Genomic DNA, 23,790 nt, shown 5'->3' with positions numbered 1-23,790 from the left:
AACACCATTTGATTATTTACAAACAGGCAATTGAAATGTCACTCTTCATTATAGGATCATAATAACATAATCACAACGAGCAAAGCTGCAAGATGTTGAGTAAAGGCTGCTAGAACTATGAAATAATAACGATTTTTTTTGGAAAGACATATTTTTGTGAAATTAAAAATTAAATCTTGCCACTCTGCTCGGTATTATAAAAGAAAGAGAGAGTGGGAGAGAATATGGCGTTTCAGAATTACATTTAACTCGCGATATGACCAAAGATGTTAAAGCTAGTTTAAATAACAGCGGGGGGGGGGGGGAAATTGCATCACCTTACGTCTAGGTCTCCTGTGGCTAACCCAGAATTTGGCCCTGATTATTCAGTGTTTGTCATGAAATAATATGTATATTCTTTCTAAAATTTTACGTACGCCCTAGCACGTCTTTGCGTACCCCTAAGATAACTGATAAGATGTAACTACAGTCTATTATATACAGTCACGAAGCTTGAGTTGTGAGGGTGCTAGAAACAATAGACTGTGCCGGTACTATTTCGCATTGTCTGTAATGAGGCGATATTAGCGATCCTAGTGGTTAGCAACTATCTATGGATGCATATTTACCACGTATTGAGCTTCGTGACTGTATATACTAGACTGTGATATAACTATATATTGCGACTCACCAAGTAGCGTAGCTCAGTCTGTTGAGTCGCTTGCCTCCCGATCCGGAGTTGCGCTCGGGTGCGGGTTCGATTTACACTTGGGCTGATTACCTGGTTGGATTTTTAACGAGGTTTTCCTCAACCGTAAGGCGAATATCAGGTAATCTATGGGGAATTCTGGGCCTCATCTCGCCAAATACCATCTCACTATCACCAATCACATCGACGCTAAGTAACCCAGTAGTTGAAACAGCGTCGTTAAAGAACCAACTAAAAATAAAAAAGTAGCTACAACTTCAAGGACCACTAGTGGTTCGCGTTTCACAGATTGGTAAACTCTGGCCTAAATCAATTTAGACGATACTCGAACACGAGAAAAGCATTACACACCATCGGGCGATATCCAACCCCCCACTCACAAACCAGTTTCAAAAGTAACTATTTCTGTCACAAGAGATTTGATTAGATTTGTAGTTAATAGAAAAAAAAATAAAGTGCTCCGGATTTTATCGTGTATCTCGTCCTGCATCTGATAGCATTAGCTACAGCATTTGTTTGTTGCACTAAGTTTTAACTGCAATCGACGAAGAATAAAAAGAGAATGCAATGATATGAGGCTTCAGATTTTCACGGTGGTTGTGTTCAGAAGAATAATTCAGGTTTCCTACTTTATATTGAAACTTAATATCTACGACGTTTCGGAGTCTCACTTTGAATCATCTGATTATGTCACCCATGATCTGGAGGTTCGCCAGCTCTATTGGATTCTATTAGGTCTACTGTTTGATATAGCAGGCCTAGAGTGACATAAATATGATGATGGAACCCCAAGAATTTACGAAAAGTCGTAGAAATATTAAGTTTCAACACGAAGTTAGAAACCCCAAATTCTTCTACTATGAACTTGCCAATTCAGAAGGAGAGAGCTCTACCCTATTTTAAGCTCTCATAACATGATAAATCCAAAAGAAGGTAGACAGCAGTGGTTACGGTTCTAAATGACTCAGAGGTCTTGGTGGATTGGTTGACTGCAAACAGGGGGTTAAGATACGGAAGACCGTCACCAAGGAATAATTGTATTATGGGTATAGAAGACTGGAGAGAAATTATTCATGATGATTTGAACTATAGAATCAGTTGATGAAGCAGACGCACACAAGTAAGGTAAAGTTGACTAAATCCGTGATACTCCTAATTCCGTGATACATTTTTTTTCACTGAATGTTACGGGATTTGGTATCTTGCTTAGGAAGTTCACCGATGTCTCAAAAGTAGGCGAAAAAGATGTCTGGCGCTATGTTCGAACGGCAAAACTTTGACTGACATTCAATTTTTAAAAAGTATCATGGGATTATGGGATCAGATTTTTTGTATTCGACAGATAATGGAGAAAAAATGGGAGTATAAGGGTACAGTACATCAGTTATTCATAGACTTCAAAAAGGCATATGACTCGGTTAAGAGGGAAGTATTATATGATATTCGTATTGAATTTGGTATTCCCAAGAAACTAGTTCGATTAATTAAAATGTGTCTCAGTGAAACATACAGCAGAGTCCGTATAGGTCAGATTCTATCTGATGCTTTTCCAATTCACTGCGGGCTAAAGCAGGGAGATGCACTATCACCTTTACTTTTTAACTTCGCTTTAGAATATGCTATTAGCAAAGTTCAGGATAACACGCAGGGTTTGGAATTGAACGGGTTACATCAGCTTCTTGTCTATGCGGATGACGTGAATGTGTTAGGAGAAAATACACAAAAGATTAGGGAAAACACGGAAATTTTACTTGAAGCAAGTAAAGCGATCGGTTTGGAAGTAAATCTGAAAAGACAAAGTATATGATTATGTCTCGTGACCAAAATATTGTACGAAATGGAACTATAAAAATTGGAGATTTATCTTTCGAAGGGGTGGAAAAATTCAAATATCTTGGAGCAACAGTAACAAATATAAATTATACTCGGGAGGAAATTAAACGCAGAATAAATATGGGAAATGCGTGTTATTATTCGGTTGAGAAGCTCTTATCATCCAGTCTGCTGTCCAAAAATCTGAAAGTTAGAATTTATAAAACAGTTATATTACCGGTTGTTCTGTATGGTTGTGAAACTTGGACTCTCACTCTGAGAGAGGAACATAGGTTAAGGGTGTTTGAGAATAAGGTTCTTAGGAAAATATTTGGGGCTAAGCGGGATGAAGTTACAGGAGAATGGAGAAAGTTACACAACGCAGAACTGCACGCATTGTATTCTTCACCTGACATAATTAGGAACATTAAATCCAGACGTTTGAGATGGGCAGGGCATGTAGCACGTATGGGCGAATCCAGAAATGCATATAGAGTGTTAGTTGGGAGACCGAAGGGAAAAAGACCTTTAGGGAGGCCGAGACGTAGATGGGAGGATAATATTAAAATGGATTTGAGGGAGGTGGGATATGATGATAGAGACTGGATTAATCTTGCACAGGATAGGGACCGATGGCGGGCTTATGTGAGGGCGGCAATGAATCTTCGGGTTCCTTAAAAGCCCTTTGTAAGTAAGTAAGTAAGTAATCTTTAATTTAATTTGATTAGAAATTGGATATCAACATTAAAGGTTTGAATTATTATTTTAGTCGTTGCAAAAGTGTTTCATTATACAATTTTCATTCTTATATTGGGTTTTATTTTATTTTCAATCTCAGCTATATAATAATTTGATTCAGTGTTAAAATTAGATTCATTATAAGTTTGAATTTATAGTACAGTTGATTTATTAACTTACATTTTTGAAGTAATAGCTTTTAAGTGTTCAGTTGCCACTACATTATAGTAAATCGATACGTAGTATTTACATCGGCTTTATTTTTGTTGATGGGTTTTTGTACAGATCACACATTTCAAAATCTTTACTTGAATACTAAGGTGATTCTGCCTACAGAGACCTTTATGCATACATTTTATCTTCCCCCGCTCGTATATGTGCAGTTGCTCTGTGCACTGCCGCGTCCTCTCTACATCCGCGAACGGGGGAAGATAAAATGTATGCACTATAATATATACTTAGCCTACTAATTAGCTTCTAGATCTTTACGAGTAAAAAAGCTAAATAATTTGTTCTAGGATAAATTTCCATACTCAGGACAAAAATCAAACCCATAATCTCATGGTATGCAGTCAAGAATGCTGACCGTTAAACCACGAAGCTGTACGCTATACAATCTGTTTATTATATCGTTATTTTAATTCATTCGTAACATCGCTGTCGTTTATGCGTCTGGAAGAGCCTTGGTATAGCTAAGGTTGCATTGTATTCTACAAATGCTACTAGGAAAACTGTTGTATTATACACTGACATTAATTTGGTATTCTATGGTAGTCTACCGGAGCTTTACAACTCTACGCGGGACCAACACTACATTTAGTCTCTAACATATAACGAAATTGAAACAGTCAAACATCAATACCCAAGAAGGTATTCGAACCCATAATAGTTGCTTGTATTCTGCGTTAAAACGCGCCTCATCTCGAAACTCTGTCCTCCATAAACAAAACCACCTTGATATTTTTTTTACTTGGTCATTTAACGACGCTGTATCAATTACTGGTTATTAATTAGCATCGATGAGATGGGTGATAGCGTGATGGTATTTGGCAAGAATAAAGCCGAGGATTCGCCATAGATTACCTGTCATTTTCCTTACGGTTGGGGAAAACTTCGGAAAAAACCCAACCAGGTAATTAGTCCAAGCGGGAATCAAACCCACGTCTGAGCGCAACTCTGGATCGGCACGCAAGCTCCTCAGCCGACTGAGGTACTCCGGTGGTTCATCATGATACTACCTGATTTAACCTGTTCATCACCATCATTACGTTGTTATTGTTATCATGAGTTTGACGTCACCAAAACTGAATAGCGAATGTACGAACTGAAAGTACTGTTCAAGTACGAATCGAGAATCCGGTCAATGCCGACAGTTACAACGTCTATTGTGTAAGGGAAGCGTGTAAAACGAGACAAGAAAGAAATATATTTGTTTAATGTCACTGCGAAACCAATTCTGCTGATGTGTGAAAAGGAGAGATTTATAGGAAGGATACATAAGCAAAGTTGTTGCAAAGGCTATATGCCAGCCAGGAATATAATGAAATAAGAAATACGAACTGAAACATATACAGCACAGTCCACACTTGTGGAGAAACGGTCAGCGCGTCTAGCCGCGAAACCAGGTGGCTCGGGTTCGAATCCCGGTCGGGACAACTTACCTGGTTGAGGATTTTTCCGGGGTTTTCTCTCAACCCAATACGAGCAAATGCTGGGTAACTTTCGGTGCTGGACCCCGGACTCATTTCACCGGCACTATCACCTTCATTTCATTCAGACGCTAAATAACCTAGATGTTGATACAGCGTCGTAAAATAACCCAATAAAATAAATAAATATACAGCATAATATTATGAATTAAAGACATCGTTAAATGTTTTTAAAAATTATTTCTGCAAGTTCGGAGTCAAGATAAGTTCATCCTCAGATTACAGTATAAGATATTAATTTTCCATCGTTATCTGATATTTTGACACTACTAATAATAATATTAATTTTCGTCTGCTGTCGAACTACAGTTGGCCATGAGGCTCCGGAATACAAATGAATTGTGCAACAATTATACAGTTTAAAAAATGAATTTAACAATTATAATAATAAATTCATATATATGAAACTTCCAATTTCCGAAAAAGAAAGACGAACAATATGGACTAATATAAAATATTAAGTAAACAACAGTAGTATAAAATATTAATTCATTACGAAAGTATAAATAGTGGTGAAGAATTCGCAAGGAATCTTTATTGTGTCAACACGTCTTTTTCGAAGTACAAATGTAATATATTTAGTTTAACACGAAAATATTCAGAAGTCTGAGATGTTGAACATGTTAAACAGTAGCCTACACATACTGCCATCAGGCGAGTTTTGCGTAATGTACTTGCAAGTCAGTAAACGACGAGTGGTGTCGAAAAAGCAAAGAAGTCCACCGTTGTGGCTGAGGCGTTAGCGACTCTAACTCCAAACCCAGCGGTCCCAGGTTCGATTACCAGTTAGAACGAGGTTTTCCCTCACTCCTATGGACGAATATCAGGTAACTTTATCAGGCGTTTGGAACCCCACTCATCTTCGCCACTTCCTTTCCAACCCCATCCTCCTTTCCTCACCATCCAGTTTCTGATTTTTCAGATCACTCTATCGGCGGCCTTCCGAAGCTGCTGACTCTCTTGACCGGCCTCCGTGGATTGTAGTTCAGCGATGTCGGATGGTTTCTGCAATGGCACCCGAGGCGGACCTACTCGGGGGAGGAGTTTCGCGTCGGACCGACAGGGGGGCCTTGGGGGAATTTGCCGAAGCAGGAATGGTAATGGATTCTGTCGGCTGTAGGAACCGGTCTTTAAGGGAGTCCCTCTACGTAGAGATGTCTGCACATGTGTGGACATTGTGCCACTGCCATACGTCTATGCCACAGTGCATGAGAGTAGGCCACTAGAGGGAACCCAAGAGGTGGAACTTAAATTGAGAGGATTCGATCCGACATCGGGATGGGAATCCGGTGTGGCTTAGTGGATAGAGCGTCAGCACGTAGAGCTGAAAACCCGGGTTCAAATCCCGGTGCCGGAGAGAATTTTTCTCCGTTCCACTCATCTTTCATTAAATAGACTTGTTTTGAGCTTACAAAAAATTAAGGAAAATACAATATTAAAGTAGGAATTTAGTGATTACTCGATTAGAAAATTCTTCAAAAGTATAAAAACAAATGTTACAAAGAAATATTTTTAAGTTTCTTTTAAAAGTCTTGGTAGTCTATTACAATTATGCTTACTAATGCAATTAATCAATAACATCCCTTGAAGGTTAAGGGCTTATTGCCGAAGTAAGCTAGCTGTGAGTCATGCAGTCCGGGTTTCCACTCCGGGAAAGTTCAAACCAAGAACTTGGAGGCACTATATTCAATTATACATACTGTCAGCTCGTGCTGACCACATCTTGAAATCCCCATCGAGGAGACAGTCGCCTACTAATGGGACGCACTCCGCGACGCTCTGACTCCAGCTCTGTGAATTAAGCAAATGCAGCTACGCGTGAATGATTCAATGTGGAGGGGAACTCCATAAGCCAGACATATACATAAGAAATGCAAGTGTTTGCGTGACTGTTGTCGAGTGCCCTGCTGCAGCGTTAACAGCATTCCCAACTTGGAAGCTTCTTTTAATTCATTCCATGTTTTGTTGGTAACTAATTAAATAAAAAAAACTGTAAGTTTCAATTCTGGATATAATAATCGTGAACTGGTGAATAGAGAAGATTTCCAAAGAGGACTTATTTTTTGGCACAAAGATAGACCTTCTAGTTTCAGATCTACATTACATTTGGCTTGAGGGTTGAGCCTTTATCTGCATCAGATTGTTCGATTTTTGTATAGGATGTCTGACTCAAGCCGTTCATATATTGTTTTATGCATCACGCACAACACGACTATTGTTCTCCAAGCAGGAGATTAACCGTGAAAGGAATGTGCATACTACTACGTCGTCTATTTTTTTACTAGGTTATTTTACGACGCTTTATCAACAGCTTAGGTTATTTAGCGTCTGAATGAGATGAAGGTGACAATGACGGTGAAACGAGTCCGGGGTCCAGCACCGAAAGTTACCCAGCATTTTCTCGTATTGGGTTGAGGGAAAACCCCGGAAAAAATCCCAACCAAGTAACTTGCCCCGACCGGGAATCGAACCCGGGCCACCTGGTTTCGCGGCCAGACGTGCTAGCCGTTACTCCACAGGTGTGGACTACGTCATCTATTGGAGCGAAGTAGATAGATAATATTACCGTTATAACGTCAGTTTAAAAAACATGCTCTCTCCTGCATATGTTATTTCCTGTATGGAGGGATTAAAAGACCAGAGATTAACCGTGATCTAATTTTGTAATTAGGGTAGTATAAGTATGTGTATCAGTGTTATCGTTTGTTCTATGAGAGTTAGCCATTGGAGATGCGTGTACCCACGTGTGTGACCATATGACATCAACATTCATTCACAGCATTACCCCGCTGCGTCTCATTCCCCTGAGACTTTCTCCTGTTTGGAGTACAGTAGGGGTGGATACTTTTCGCTGTTTAAATTCGCAGCGCTTGTATTTTAGTTTTAATAATGACTGAAATCTGCTAAAATAATAAATAGATATAAGCGGGTTGACTGATTAATATATTGATTCATGCGATGCGTTTGAGAGAAGAAACATTAATTTCTAATAGGTGGATCTCTCAAGATAGTTCTTGGCTCTCAGCTAGAGTAATGGATTCTATGAATATTTCGACCTGCGAGGATTCGAGCCCCGGTTCCTCTTTTGATACTCTTTAATTTCGAATTCCGATTACAGTTGATTCTAGAACGTTCTAGTTAAAACTGCTTTAAAACGGAAATATGTAATCGATCGAAACATCATATAACCCAGCATGTTCCACAAAAGTAGGGGAGAGTTGGGTAGTATCGGACATCGGGTAATATCGGACAGTGCGTTTCTTTCATCTACCACCAGATGGTAGTACCTGAATAATATGGTTACGTATCTGTATGCGACATCACAGAAACGTAACCATGTCATTCAGGTACCATCTGGTGGTAGATGAAAGAAACTCACTGTCCGATTTTACCCGATGTCCGATACTACCCAACTCTCCCCTACCTATAGAAGTTCGAATCCTGCCTTCGGTAATCATTCACGTTTCGAATCTCTGAACCTCGTAACAGCAAAAGTGAAAGATATCGGAGTAGGTTTTCACGTGAACATACATTGTGGTCGACTGTAAAGTGCAGAGAACCAGTAATTACATTTACATACTTTCCTTAATTTTAGTAGGCCTACTAGTAGAAAAAACTTGCCAGATGATATTTCCATGAATATTGGTTATTTTTCATAATATGTATCCTAGTTATTGCGGTTCAATCTCTATGAACTACAGAGAAGAATATGTGTGCAAAATTTCATATAAATTCAACCATTGACTTTTTAGAAATTATGTTTTTTGTAAAGAGCTAGGGAAAAAATATGAAAATATTATTTCCATTGTATTCACATTTAATTAAATAATAATCACAAAGAAACCAAAAGAAAGTTAATAGAATTTTCTATTAATGTGCAATTTTTTTTTTCGATCAGTGTAAAATAGTTTCATAGATACTCGTATTGTTAATTAAGAAAAATGCATGCTCGCAGCTCACAATTAAAGAGTCCACTGCAAGAATGATGGATGTCACTTTCTTGTCGAAAATGAATCAAGACTGTCAATGCATAGCTTAAGACATATATAATGTACATACAGAGTTATATGGCATTAACACTGATAGTCATTGTCCAGTAATGATCGGAAAATCACAGTTAAGCTTTGAGCGCTAAGCATTTCAAACTTTCAATTGCTTCTCCTGCAAAATGTATTCCAAATGACATCCATCATTCTTGCAGTGGACTCTTCAATTAGATTAGACGTATGAGTACTCTTAAGTGGGACCGAACGGTGTGAACGAAATGAGAGAAATGGTCTTTAGGCTATGAGCTCACATAAATGTTAAGACTAGTCCTAAGAGTTCTTGCAAGGACGCGCACTTGTGTATATTTTAACTTAACCTCCTTCCCTTCTCCCTCATTGACTGTCTGGTTGATTGATTGCTTGATTGATTGATTGATTGATTGATTAGGCCTAATTGATTTCCTACCTCTTGGATCTGCCTGCACTATCCACATGCAGAAGAACTTTCGTCTGCTCCTTCTACTCTCTTTCCAGCTAAAGATTGAAGTAAATGTAAATAAATGCACGTGGCATAATGGTTCCTGATTGGCTATTGGACGCACAACGTCTCCAAACTCATGCTTGTCATCTTCTTCCTCACATTAAAATAGTTCCTTCTAAGATAATAAAATGTATAATATACATGGAATACGAGAGAATTAAACATGCTTATAAGAACACTTTCTTACGATTTAAACAACATGTTTATATTAGTAGTTTCAGATATTGCGTGTTAAATCATTGTAACGTGTATTATGGCAACGCGCATGCGTAATAGGCATTAAATCCCTCCCAAGGTGACTTGCAGCTTCACAGAGCACATCAGCGCAGCTGGTATAACACAGTGCGAGATTCAGTGTTGCCAACCTCAAATAAATTTCTGTAGCATTAAAGAAATTCTCCACTCTTCAAAGAATAACATTCAATCACGAATATACAGAAAAAGAAAATCCACTATTCCCAGTAGAGAAATAATAAATATTAACCCTCTGTGAGCATTTTACGGGTTAGTTCAATGAATGTGTTGAAATGTCTGCAATATATCAGACGGTGGCTGCCCTGCGTGCTCACTTGCTGAAAATAATGCGCCCTGGTGGCTGCTTTGGTAGCTAGCTTTGCGATTGCGGAGTAATACATTTCGGTTTTGTTTACGTCTACTTCAATCTTAAGTTGGAAATAGTTACTACTACACACATGCAACCACTCACCAGACACACACATACACGCACACGAGATAGAATCACATTCTAGTATATACAGTCGCGAAGCTCAATACATATTAAATATGCAAACATTAGATAGTTGCTCACCACTAGGATCGCTAATATCGCCTCATTACAGGCAATGCAAAATAGAGCCGTCACAGTCTATTGTTTCTAGCACCCTCAAAACTCAAGCTTCGTGACTGTATACTGTATAGTAGATTGTGATAGAATGATATAAAATGTTTCTTTAATGTAAGTGTTTGCAGGCTTGTATAAACACTATCACGTGGAACGACAGACTGCATATACATTGCGGAAAGGATTATGAGTTCCCATCTGTCCTCTAGACACTTCATTTTCGAGACGTAGTGCAGCTCGGTTAAATATGCATAATATGAAACCATCGCCCCTCCTGCAGTCCATAACAAATCTCAACATCTCGTGCGCTGCCGCTCTTTACGACCCATACGCCTCAGCGCTCTGTGCTGTGTAGAATTACAAAATAAAATTACACGATGCTGTAGGCACATGTTCTTTTTAACATTCTAACTTCGAACTTGATCGTGATAGAGAGGGAAGTACAGATTCAGCCCATGGTCAAGGGTTAGAGTCCAAGTTAGACCAGTCTAGCGTGGAAGTTAGAGTAATACGTCAGCTTAAGTAAGAGTCCACGCAAATGCAACAGCTTGCTGTAATTCAGAAAAAAATATGTTAGTGAGATCTATTATTATACTTATTTACTTATTAATGCAGAGAAATTCGTTCCGGCACCGGGAATCGAACCCAGGACCCTCAGCTTGGCGCGCTGAATGCTCTTACCATCTGAGCTATGCCAAGACCCGATCCACAGCGCCGGCTGAACTCTCCTACTTTGTATCAGAGATGGGTAAAAATAGCTGGAACAGTTTCGTGAAATAACCTGTTTCAAAGAGTGTTACACTGCTCCAGTGGTCACTGCAACTTTCCACATGATTCCAAGAGATAAACAGTTCAGTTTATAAACAATTTGCCTCCTCTTTGCTGTCTGCAAAGGCCACGTGTAGCGCTATCATCAACCTCTAATCGAAAGTAGATATAATATAGATTTTCCACACGGCCTTCGTGCAACATATGTAGGACCAATCTGATATTATTATTATTAACCGCCCATTGATGGAGAATATATTTATGGTCCCTGACATGGTGTTAATTAATTATATACCGCGAAAAATATTATCAGATAATGGCTTATCGTTATTAAATTCTCCTAGGGTTATATGCGTCCGTTTCGTCTGCAATATTCACCGGGCTGATCACGTAACACCATCCCTCGAAATGTTGTCCTGGCTCCGTCTAGAAGATAGTAGGAAAATCCACTGTCTTTCCCTTCTCTTTCACATATTGCATTTCTCCACTCCTGTCTATCTTGCGTCTCGTTTTAAAAATTTATCCACCCATCATAACCTAGACACACGATCACAACACTCCTCAATTTTATCCATTCCCTCCCACCGAACATCCTCATATTCATCTTCTTTCACTGTGGCTGTTCCTCGGCTTTGGAATTCCTTACCGAGTAATGTCAGGGACTGTCAGACATCAAACCAATTTAAGAATAGACTAACGAGATATTTTTCTAACAATTCTTGTTAACAATAATAGCTGTTTCAGGTTTCTCAATGTTTAATGGTTATATATATCACAGATAAATATCTAAATTATCTCATTATTATTATTATTATTACTATTATTATTATTATTATTATTATTATTATTATAACTATTTCTTACCAAAGTTTATTATTGTCACACTAACATTACTTATCCAACTTTCATTATTTACTTTCATGTTGTTTTATGATCTAGATATTAATGTAATAACTATGTAAGCAATTGTATTCAATTAGAATTAGAGTCTGGCTGGGCGGAAGAGAAGGCCTACTGGCCTTAGCTCTGCCAGATTAAATAAATAAATTATTATTATGCGTTATTTTTACTCCAATCGATTCTTTTAAATTGTAGTTACTTACTCTTTAACAGAAAAAGACTTTCGTCGTCATAATATAATGAACAGCTGACCAAGATGATTCAAGTGCTTTGAAACATGTTCCTGAAACAAACGAGAAGATAAAACATTTGGAACAGTTGACAATGATGTAGTAAACATATTCTTTAAAAAACTGTTATTTTGGAACAGTTTCGTTCATGAAACAGTTACAGACGAAACTGTTTCTTAAAATCAACAGTTTATCCCATCTCTACTTTGTATAGTCAATGGTCTACTACCTGCATTTTAGACATATATGCCATATATGCAGGGGTGCATATTTTAATGACATCATGGCCATTTCAACAACAGTTTTAGATAACTCTTAACACTGACATATAAGGTATATACATAGGCCTATATATTCTTATTAGAGGACCTCGTCGTCCTCTATTGAATATTGTGTAATCAAGGACTTTGTGTAGTCATCACGTAGATACTTATTAATGGAGAAACATTCGTTCCGGCACCGGACCGGGAATCGAACCCGGGACCCTTAGCTTGGCGCGCTGAGTGCTCCTACTATATATATGCCTTTGATTATGTTGATAATGACGATGCTAATGATGTTGATATTAATGTTGATGACGCTGGTTATGGTTATGATGTAACGATGACGCCATGACTTTGGAAGGATAAGTATGCAATAAAAAGAAACTAGACCTGGCTTTCGGATATGTGCTGACCCATAAACTTTCGGTTGCAATTTGGTAGGTCTGCAGGGTGTCATGTGTCATCGCCAACTTAAGCAGACTACACAACGGCTTACAGACGACTGCTTGAAAACGTGTAGATAAACGTCACCATATGTGTCAGTTCTCAGAAATGGCAGATAAAATTTTCTATGCGTGAAGTTACGCAGTATAAAGTGGAGCATTATTTATAGTAACATTGTCATAATTGTCATTGTCATAATTTCGTCTCAGATATCTTCCTCTGTGACTCTAGCGTTTATAGTTTAAAGCTCAGGGGGTCCGGATTCCATTCCTGGTGGAATAGTTTATCTGTTTTTCTTGTCCTACATATTTTCAGTTGTCTTAAGGGGAGAGGATGGTATTTTTTTAAACTTTTTTCCTATTAGGTGTAAATTATTAATTTTTTGTATGTAGAGAGCTCATAGCTGTGGCAACTCAACCAAATAAAAATATTTTGAAAAAAAAAAAAAGTATATATATATATATATATTTGGGAGCCCAAATTTGAAAAAAAATATACCCAATGCAGGATTGTACTAAAACCGATATATCTAAACCGTTTTTAAAGATAGATTCAAACAGTTTTTGCAATGTATTTGCAAAAGCATGTTCTACAAGCTGTCTGTAACAGAATTTTGATATTAGTCCCTACGTTTGTAAAATAAACAATTAAAATTTAGTAACAATTTTCTGATTTCCTTTCTTGCAAACAAACGGACGTATTTTTAAAATGAAATCAATTAACAAAATTCTGTTACAGAGAAAGGTTTCCTAATAGTCTAAAGAATGTGTGTTCTAAATTTCATGCATGTATCTTTAATAGTTAAGAAATTATATCCATTTTTGTCTGGCAATATAGGAAAAACAATGAAGTTATGGAAACCGATAAAAGCGGGCGTGTGATTTAAAAATCCATAGCGCAGGAAGTTTAAAAATGACGTCTCAACATCCGATAAGGGCACAAATACCCACAAAATGTTATACAATGCATTCCAGACATATCAAAGGGTATTTTAAAGAAAAAAAAATGTTTGAAAATTTAGTTTACCGGAAACAACAATAAAAGTGGGCGAGTGATTTAAAAATCCATAATGCAAGAAGTTTAACAATAGCGATCCACACATATCACAGAGTATTTTAAAGATATTTTTTTTTTAATTTAGTCATTTTTCATCAAAAATACCATCCTCTCCCCTTAAATGGTGATCTTATGCCAAGCTGACCATTTAACCAAAGAGTTTCTTATTTGTGTACGATTAATGCCGGTTCATATTTCCCACGAATGTGAGGGCAGGACGGAAAATAACGATGTTGCTGGTCATCATCCATCACTATTGTTATTAAGCGGGCGAACGGCGTGGACTCAAACCCCGCTTGGACTGAATACTGTTCTCCAACCACGAGAAAGTCTTTGCGGAATGAAACTCAGAGGGGTAATGCTGTGAATGAATGTTGATGTCATAAAGTGTCGTAAGGTCACACACGTGGGCACTCGTATCTCTATTGGCTAACTCTGACAGCTCAAAGAATAACACTGATACACACATGTTTATACTACCCTAGTTACAAAATTAGATCACTGTTAATCTCCTGGTCTTTTAATCCCTCCATACAGGAAATAACATATGCAGGAGAGCGCATGGTTTTTAAACTGACGTTATAACGATAATATTATGTATCTACTTCGCTCCAATAGATGACGCAATAGTAAGCACATTCCTTTCACGGTTGATCTCCTGGTTGGAGAACAGTACCTGATTCGTTTTTCCAAAGGTTTTCCGCAACTGTATGTAAACGCGACTTCGGGGCATAAAAGTAAAAATAAAACTTTAAATAAAGAATTTTTTAAAATTAATTCCTCTGAACCTATTAAGACAATGAAATAGTTGTTAATGAATTTCGATGTATTTTCGGTTCTTTAATATTCCCTTACCAGTTTGATTTGTGTTTTAAAATTTGTCTGTGAAACGTATAGCAAAAGTAGTACTTGCAAATAATTGATTTTCCGTGTCAAATCACTATGTAGCCTATAGTAAACTAATATATAGTGTATACACACGTACATTCACACACACATTCACACATAAACATACAGTGTTATTCAAATATCAGATCCCTTTGAAGTTGTTCAAAGTTTAACATAAATATAAAAAACAATTTAATTTACAAAAGAATAGGTTTAACTTAATATTTGTTTTCAATTGTTTGATTCCGTTTGTTCTCACAACTTTTATTTCGAAATGCTATAGATCAAAGCTCTTTACTCAGTAATGTGAGTCTTTAAATCAAATTACCGCTCGATAATAATATTTTACATCGTGGCAAAAGGGAGAATTCTTTTTAATCGATGTTATTATTATGAATTCAAAAATTTTCCAACACATTAAGAATCTATAGAACTCTAAATTATGAGAGCTTTAGGTTCCGTAATCTTTGTCTTGGAAGAGAAACTGTTAATAATTGGAGACTGAAATGAAAATAATGTCTAAATGTTATATTAATGAGTTTCTACATTTTATTTGATGTAAATCTTATTTTTAATGCTATTTCAAACATTTCAAATATACTTCGAAAGTGATACTTTTGTCTTAAACAAGAAAAATTCATGAATGTATTTTGCAAACTTGGAAGACAAGTATTTCATCGCTTTACAAGCAAAACACATTGTCAGAAATGTTACTTCTGAGAAAAGGAGCAAACGTTCAAAACCTGACATGTCACATTTCAGAAAATGCTACAAATATGTTATTGTGTAATAAAGGAATTTTTTTATATGGTGAAATTCTATAAGAATCTATAGCAAAAAAATAAAACTTTAATATTTCAACACTGGAAATATTTTGTTCATTGCAGAGATGTAAGCTTTTGGCATCTGAAGTGTATTTTCTGAAAATGGACATGTCCGGTTTTGAAAGTTTGTTCCTCATATAATGTACATACTATATGTGTATGGAGTTGGACCAGTTAATGAAAATGGACAATGGAGGATAAGGTATAACCAGGAAGTAATGGAACAATATCGAGATATGGATGTAGTGACACACATCAAACTCCGAAGATTGGAACGGGCTGGACATATCAACAGAATGGAGAACCAGAGGATACCTAGGAAAATAATGGAGGGAAGGATATATGGTAAAAGACCAATAGGCAGACCGAAGGATAGATGGGCTGATGCAGTGAGAGTGGGTGCTAGACAAGTTTTGGGAGTAACGGCATGGAAGAGAACATCACTGGACAGATCTGATTGGAAGAGGAGAATAGAGGAGGTCAAGGTCCGATTTGGGCTGTAGTACCATAGTAGAAAAAGAAGATATGTGTATGGAAAATTGAATACACATAAAGAGAAACAAATTACTAAAAATAATATTTTCAGGATTCAATTTAGTCAAAAGTTTTTAAAACGTCTTTTTCTCAGAAATGATATTTTTGACTTAATGTGTTTTTCTTGTAAACCGACAATATGGTTTGCTGCTTATCCACTTTCATGAAATTTTTATTGCGTACCTCTCATTTTTAGACATATATTTATGGATTTTATGGTTTACGAAGGTGTCCAAAACGCTATTAAGCTTCAGCTCCAAAACTGAACAATTTTGTACAAATGTATGTTTTTTCTTTGGCTTTGTATGGGGAACTCAATCCCGAAGTTTGTTTAGCATTACAGAAACTGAGGAGCAGTAGAAATGTCAGTCCTACGTGTTCGACGGCTTTACCATCAAGGAAATGTCCCTGGTGCTCAGTTCTGCTAAGGGTTGTGTGAACCCCAGGGCCACAGTAGGCCTACGACCAGAAGGATTGGAACAATTGAGCCGTTCAGAGCAAAAGTGATGTAGTCAAGAATTGGTAATGAGGGTTAAAGTAAACATTCTGTAAGATACAGCGCAAAGTAGCAATTAATATTCAATTTATTTAAACTATTAGTATTCAGTGGATAGCAAGGAGGACATATTAATTGCTACTTTGCGCTGTATTTTGCAGAATTTTTACTTTAAACCTCATTACCTTATTTTGACTTACTTACACCACTTTTGCTCTGAACGGCTCAATTAATAAAATCCATGAACCCCTCGGGAATCGCCCCGCGACCTTCCAGCTAGCGGCGTAACTCTTCAACCGCAGTGATATCGCCCGTCCCTTTGTTAATTACTGTATAGTTGATCATAATTAGCATTCTATTTTTAAGCTCAGAGCGCTCTATTCCTTAAACCTCAGTTGGCTTAATTTTATTATGAGATCTCGTACTTTCTGATTATTGTATTTTTAATAAAGTCATATTATCTCATTTCTTGGTTTCGGTAGAATAATTTGGATTAATTAAATAGTAGGGGGAATTACGACTGGCTGGCAGATGCGGAAATGGGGCAATATTTGTGTGCTCAGCGCAGGTGCATATGAACGTTCAGTAATACATGCCTGTTATACTCGTATGTTTGGCTTGCATTATCTACCACAGTGTTGCCAGATATATTAACCGGTCTGTGATGATAACATACTGCACAGATATTTCAGTTCATAGACCTAATTTATGCACAATAATTTCAATGTTGTTTACATCACAGTTTGACCTGTAATTAGGCCTATAGTACAATTTTCGAGTTCGGAGAAAGGCGATGGAAGGTAAGAGAAAATATACCGACTGAATTTTATTAAAATCTGTACAGAATAATTATTGCTCCTCAAATTAGGGCCCCTTTTATTAAGGAAATTATTGTTTATTTCTTTAAAATTGATTATTAATAACTGTTATTATACAATAAATTCTGCTGCCAGGACTGAGTAGAAGCACGTGCGCTTCTCGACCCGGTGGTCCGTGTTTCGTTTCCCGGCATAGATAGAGATTTATCTTCATCCTACAGGACTGGTATTTGTCTTTTGTTTTGTACTTGGGCTGTGATATCTCTGTGGTGTCCCTACATCGTGCTGACCGCACAGTCAGGGAGGCCCGCACTATAGTATTACTGCAAAGATATCTTCTTCTTCTTCTTCTTCTTCTTCTGCCTTTCCAAGTTATTCTGTAATTGACTGTTCTGATTTTCACTGCTTCATCCATCTTTTGAGTGGTCTTCCTTAGTCTATTTTGCCTCCTTCTAGCTTGTATGACATTTATGCTTTTAGAAATCTAGAATTTTTCATCCTTTCTGTAGCTTAAATGATTTTTATTTTCGCCTGTAATCGTTGATTTCTGAAACTATATTTTTAACTTTTAATTTTGATCTTATAACTTCATTTCTTTGATTATTTCGCGTATGAACCATTGTACCAATGAAGTGTAAGAATCCTTTGAGTTTTAATCAATCAAAGCCAACTATAAACAGCAATGTTGTCGAAACAATCTTATCGCACCTCATACGCATTTAGTATATCGCACCTGATATTAAGATGTTAAATATATTCAATGTTCCCTTAACAATGCAATTGGTCATGCTAGCAAATTAAGCATTACATATATTAATTTATGATATAATCTGTTTCTATGTTTTATACGTTATTTATTAATAATATTTGCGAAATAGTCTTGTTCATAATTTATTATGTCATAAGAGTTCTCATCTTGTCGATAATAATTCATTGAATTATATATGTATTTATTTACACTGCAAATGGGCAAGCACCCGGTGGCAGTGGTATACACAACATAAACAATACACAATAAAATTACAATACACAATACAATTATACAATATACAATATAATTATATACACAATACAGTTTAACACAATAATTACAATTAATAATAATACATAAAATAACCTAATTAATAAGTGAACCTAATTTCAATTTATTAAGTACTACCCACTTAAAAATAAAATGTTATAAGCTCAAACATTTGTTTAATTCTAATGTTTCCCTAATCATAATTTCTACAGCTATTTTCAAAATGTTTACCCATGAATTTGGAGGCCAAGGTCGTTCCGGCCAATTAAATATATTAAATTAAGAACTGAAATATACTATTTAATGGTACCATGATCATGTTATTTTCCTTTTATTATTTATTTATTTATTTATTATTCCCAAAATAACCTTATTCAAATATTATGCGAGTTATGTCTTTGGATAATTCACTCACTTTACACTCTCGCGAATTATTTGTCGACAAGATGAGAATTCTTGTGTTGTTATCTTTGACAATCTAATCTCTTTAATCTTAATAAAGGTCGATTCCAGGCATGGGCAATGAAAGAAATTATCTTCCGTCCAAAGGACAAGGTGCGCTTCCGTTCTCTTGTGGTCGTCTGCGGTAGCTGTGCGTCATATCGATGCCCTGAGCAGGCCCGGACATAGGGATCCAGGGCCTCAGAGTCGGGCCCCCTTTTTGGTAACTTAGCAAAAAACAAACTTTACTTTTATTTTTTATTTATTTAACGTACTTTGACTTTAGAAAATATAAAAGGAGACTTAGAAATGAAATAGACAAATATCAAATATACTTTTTTACAAGTTATAATTTTTACATTTAATATAATATATTACAAGATTACATTGTCAAGCGACGAAAGCTTTAGTAGGTACTTACTTACTTACGGATTTTTAACGAACCCGGAGGTTCATTGCCGCCCTCACATAAGCCCGCCATCGATCCCTATCCTAAGCGAGATTAATCCAGTCTCTACCATCATATCCCACCTCCCTCAAATCCATTTTAATATTATCCTCCCACCTACGTATCGACCTCCCCAAAGGTCTTTTTCCCTCCGGCCTCCCAACTAACACCCTATATGCATTTCTGAATTCGCCCATGAGTGCTACATGCCCTGCCCATCTCAAACGTCTGGATTTAATTTTCGTAATTATGTCAGGTGGAAAATACAATGCGTGCAGTTCTGCGTTGTGTAACTTTCTCCATTTTCCTGTAACTTCATCCTTCTTAGCTCCAAATATTTTCCTAAGCACCTTATTCTCAAACATTCTTAACCTCTGTGCCTCTCTCAAAGTGTGAAATTCCAAGTTTCACAACCATACAGAACAACCGGGAATATAATAATAATAATAATAATAATAATAATAATAATAATAATAATAATAATAATAATTATTATTATTATTATTATTATTATTATTATTATTATTATTATTTTCCCTGGTCAGGGCCTCTGACGGGGCCTCTAGGCAGCTACCTTGGCAGAAGTTTGCCGCTGGACAGGACCAGGAAGGCCCTCATTTGTGATTTAAGTCTAGTGTACAAACAGAAAATGAATCTCCCTCCCGTAGCCGTTTCGGAATAGAGCAGCACGTTAGTGTGCATATGATAGAGATCGTCTGTATCATGTAATTATATTCACTTTCGTTTATGTCTAGCGAGAATTCCGTTTCCGTTTTTAATATGTGAGCATCAAGAATATTTCAAAATGGCCCTTTCGTCAAGAATTTGGCTATTTATAGACGTTCAAAATTGCAACTTAAGACATTCTTGTTATGACTCTGACTCCAGTTGATGAGCACAGTGGACTCTCCTAAATTCGACTGAACAGCATTGAAAGTTCAGTCCAATAAGGGTTGTGGGTGTGGCAGGTGAAGTGAATACAAATTCTTATTGGTTATCTATGAACGAATATAGTACTTTACTTGCATTCCCTGTCCTCCCCGAGACTTGTTTATGCGCTTCTAGTACCACAGTGGGGTTCCACAATTCCGTCTCACAAACGGCACAATGTAGTCTTGTCTCCTGTAGTGGAAGGAATAAATATTGTACATTAAAGGAAAAATTAAATATCCTAAAACGTGTTGAAGGCGGAGAGTCTCTCTCTCATATAGAAAAAGAAGAGTTCATTAATTTAAAACCAGTGATTAAATCAGGGACGTCGCTAAGGGATGTGAAAGGGTGCGCAAGCACCCCATAAAAATCGGAGCACCCCTTTCCGCACCCCAAAAGGCAATTTATTAAAAAAAATACTAGACATAAGTTATTTTGAAGAACAAAAACAAACAAAATTTCTTGGATGTGAGAAAACTACGTCCCTTAATGTATTTTTATGGATATGATGAACAATAATAATAATACGTAGTAATATTAATAAACAGATGTATAGTATGCGCGCAAGTGCATGAGAAAACATTTTGGATTTTTTATGTACCACATTTTTACAGCACGCACCCCATCCGCACCCCCCCCCTTGCCCTGATTCTGGCGATGTCACTGGATTAAATATGGATGTCCTAATCAATAAACTATTCCGTTTTCCTTTAACAAAAGTATCACTACAAGACACATAATCAATTCCCATTCAAATGGCAAACCCATTTCTTATTGCCCGTATAAGGGCGTATCTAATTCTCCTACGTAAGTAGTCGAACTATAGGATGTCGAACTTAAGAGCTTCCACTGTACGTTGTCATATGAGATTTGCACGTTAATGCATAACATGCAATTAAGAGGTGTTTCAAGACGAAGGCACTGGCCTTGAGAGTCTGGGCAGGTGTGGATCCTGCGAAGAGCATGGGGAGAATAACTCATGATGCTTAATTGCTGCAGCATAAAAATGATCTATCTGAAGACAATGTGGGTATATTTGCACTAATATCTGCAGAGCAGCCGTCGCATACCACTAACACAGTTTCACTTTTTCGTCTCATCGCACAGCAATACTCGACGCTGCGCACACACTCTTATTACGTCACGTGGTTATTGCTTGGTTGCCTAGTTGTCGGGGTCAGACTGCGAGAGAAAGAGAGGGGCAGGGAGCGAGTGAGACGGAATGCGGGAGAGATAGAGAGAGTACCGGCTCGAACAAGGCAGTATCGAACCGGCTTTCGCGGCGTGAGTTCGTATAGTGTTGTGTAGAGCCTTGAGCCGGCTGGGAATCAAGTTTCCTTGCCTGTATTCGACATAACAGTTCTGATATTTCTATTTCGTTTTATCATCGGGGACAAGAACAGCTGATTGAGTGGCGTGTGAGATCGATATTTAAGGTGGGCGAGCCCTGCCTTATGTCAGAATGACAGGTGGCTGAATCGACACTTGGAAAGTAGTCTCAGCACAATGGAAACGCCGGAAGAAGAAGGGAAGAATGTGGAAGATCAGGGAGGTGGACAACCCGACTCTCCCGTTAAGAAGACGGGGGCGACACGGCCCTCCACCCTGTTGGAGAGCCCTGCCAGGGCCGGCAGTCCCGGACCCACAAGGCTGAAAGACCGAGTCAGCTTCTACGAGAAGGTTTGGACCGGCACGAAATCGCCGCCCGTGGAGAAGCCAGCTGAAAAGGGGCGCAGCGGCGCCGTGGACGAGAGCTCGCTGTTCGTGGACGTGGCGGAGATAGAGCGCCGTCTGCAGGAAGAGCAGCGGCGTCGCCGTGAGGAGAGTCCCGTCAAGCGAGAGCACGTGAAGCTGCGGTCCACGCCTGTGACGTCCCCACGTGGCGCCCGGCAGCGCTCTGCCTCCAGCAGCAGCAACAACAGCGAGTCCTTCGAGGAGACCTTCGAGAGGGTTGTCGAAGAGGGCGACTTGCTAGGCGGGGGCGCCAAAGTTGTGAAATTCGAGCGCATCACGGTACACAAGTCTGTAAGGGAGTACACGGCGGCGCGCCCCGCCACGCCTGGCTCCGGCGCCCCGTCCTCGGAGGCCACCATCAGCCGCACCCCGTCGGAGGAGCAGATCCTGCAGGACGACTCCGCGTACCACACTGTGAGCCACAGCCAACCCAGCGCCAATGGCTACCACACCAGCGTGTCCAAGTCTTCGTCCGTCACGTCGCTGGCCGGAAGATTCCCGTCTGAGGAGAGTCTTCGCCGCACGCCCTCGCGCGAGGCCCTGCAGCAGCCCGCCGACTGGGAGGGCGCCGGCCGCCCCGGCTCCACGAGCAGCATCGAGTGGTACTCCGAGTACCGAACCCAGTCCTTCCAGAACATGGCCGCTCGACTCGAGTATGTTCGCAGTCGATCGCAGTATGACTCCCACATCGCGGAAATCAAAGGTATGCGACCAAAATATCTCATTAAGCACGACGTAGACTGCAAGTTTTGTCAGTAAAAGAATTTTATTGCTGAAGCTTCTGTCACGTATTTCTTGAACCGTATGTTGAGAATTAATAGCAGACCTGCCCCTGAACTGCAGTGGCGGCTTCTCAAGGGGGTTGCAGGTTTGTACACCCCCCCAGTAATGTTCCAAATCTCCCGGCTTTGTTACTATTAAAAATATAATTTTATTTTACAATTTTCATTCATGACTATCAGCAGCTGGCGTCTTGTTTTTTACGTCTGCAGGAGCCCCCCAGCCTCTTGGTTTGCAAAGATGTTGAAAACCTAGGGAAGGTAGTTTATAGAGATGTTCGGCTAGTGCGGGGCAGGGGGGTTAGAGGAGTGGTCTACTGCTTTCCTCATTGAGAACGGTTTGTCGCACTCCCTGACATGGACACCAACGTCAGTGCAGAAGAAACTAAATTCACTGGGAAAGTATCTGCTTCAACTGGACATTTGTCCGAAGTAATAATCATGAAAAATGTATTCATTCGGCTTGTACAACGATCAGTCGCATATTTCGCATATTACTTTCTCAATCTACATGCACATAAACGGCACAATACATAAAGGAGCTTGTATTTTGGTTTAAAGTTCTAAGAGTTGTCGTTCTGACAATAAGTGCTGCTATCTCCCGACAGCCTACGAATGTTGCATTTGAATTTTATGAACGAAAACGTTGCACTTGGTTCTTGGTAGCATTCTGATGACGATTCTGTGCTCAAATGTTTTTCATGAGGGTAAATCGCAATATAGAGTGCTCCACCCACGATCTCTTCCACTTTTGGACTTTCTGTATAAATAGATATGCTTGTATTTAGTAATTCTACTTATTAATTGAATATAAATTACCTTTATATGTATACGCCCTCACGTATACACGGTTTTAAACTTTAAAGTAAAGTATGTTTAACTCCTCTTCGATATCCATTGT

The 23,790-nt window shown here is 38.3% G+C and overlaps 1 protein-coding gene across 7 annotated transcripts in view; it reads left to right on the top strand.

Annotated features, from left to right (window-relative positions):
• Positions 1–23,790, top strand: part of Msp300 (Muscle-specific protein 300 kDa) — a 1,097,375-nt gene that overhangs the window by 376,423 nt on the left and 697,162 nt on the right. For 3 of the 7 annotated variants that reach the window (XM_069830614.1, XM_069830613.1, XM_069830610.1), the window contains exon 1: positions 21,763–22,813. The exons of 2 other annotated variants lie outside the window; for them this stretch is intronic. In XM_069830614.1, the coding sequence (XP_069686715.1) occupies positions 21,883–22,813 (931 nt within the window). In that variant the 5' untranslated portion in view covers positions 21,763–21,882. Of the gene's footprint in view, positions 1–21,644; positions 22,814–23,790 lie in introns of those variants that run through there. 2 more of the 7 variants (XM_069830612.1, XM_069830617.1) reach the window with 2 other exon arrangements.

The sequence above is a fragment of the Periplaneta americana genome, chromosome 7 (assembly GCF_040183065.1).
Source record: "Periplaneta americana isolate PAMFEO1 chromosome 7, P.americana_PAMFEO1_priV1, whole genome shotgun sequence".
Lineage (NCBI taxonomy): Eukaryota > Metazoa > Arthropoda > Insecta > Blattodea > Blattidae > Periplaneta > Periplaneta americana.
The sequence above is the reverse complement of the archived record's forward strand: the minus strand, read 5'-3'. Positions and strand labels throughout refer to the sequence as shown.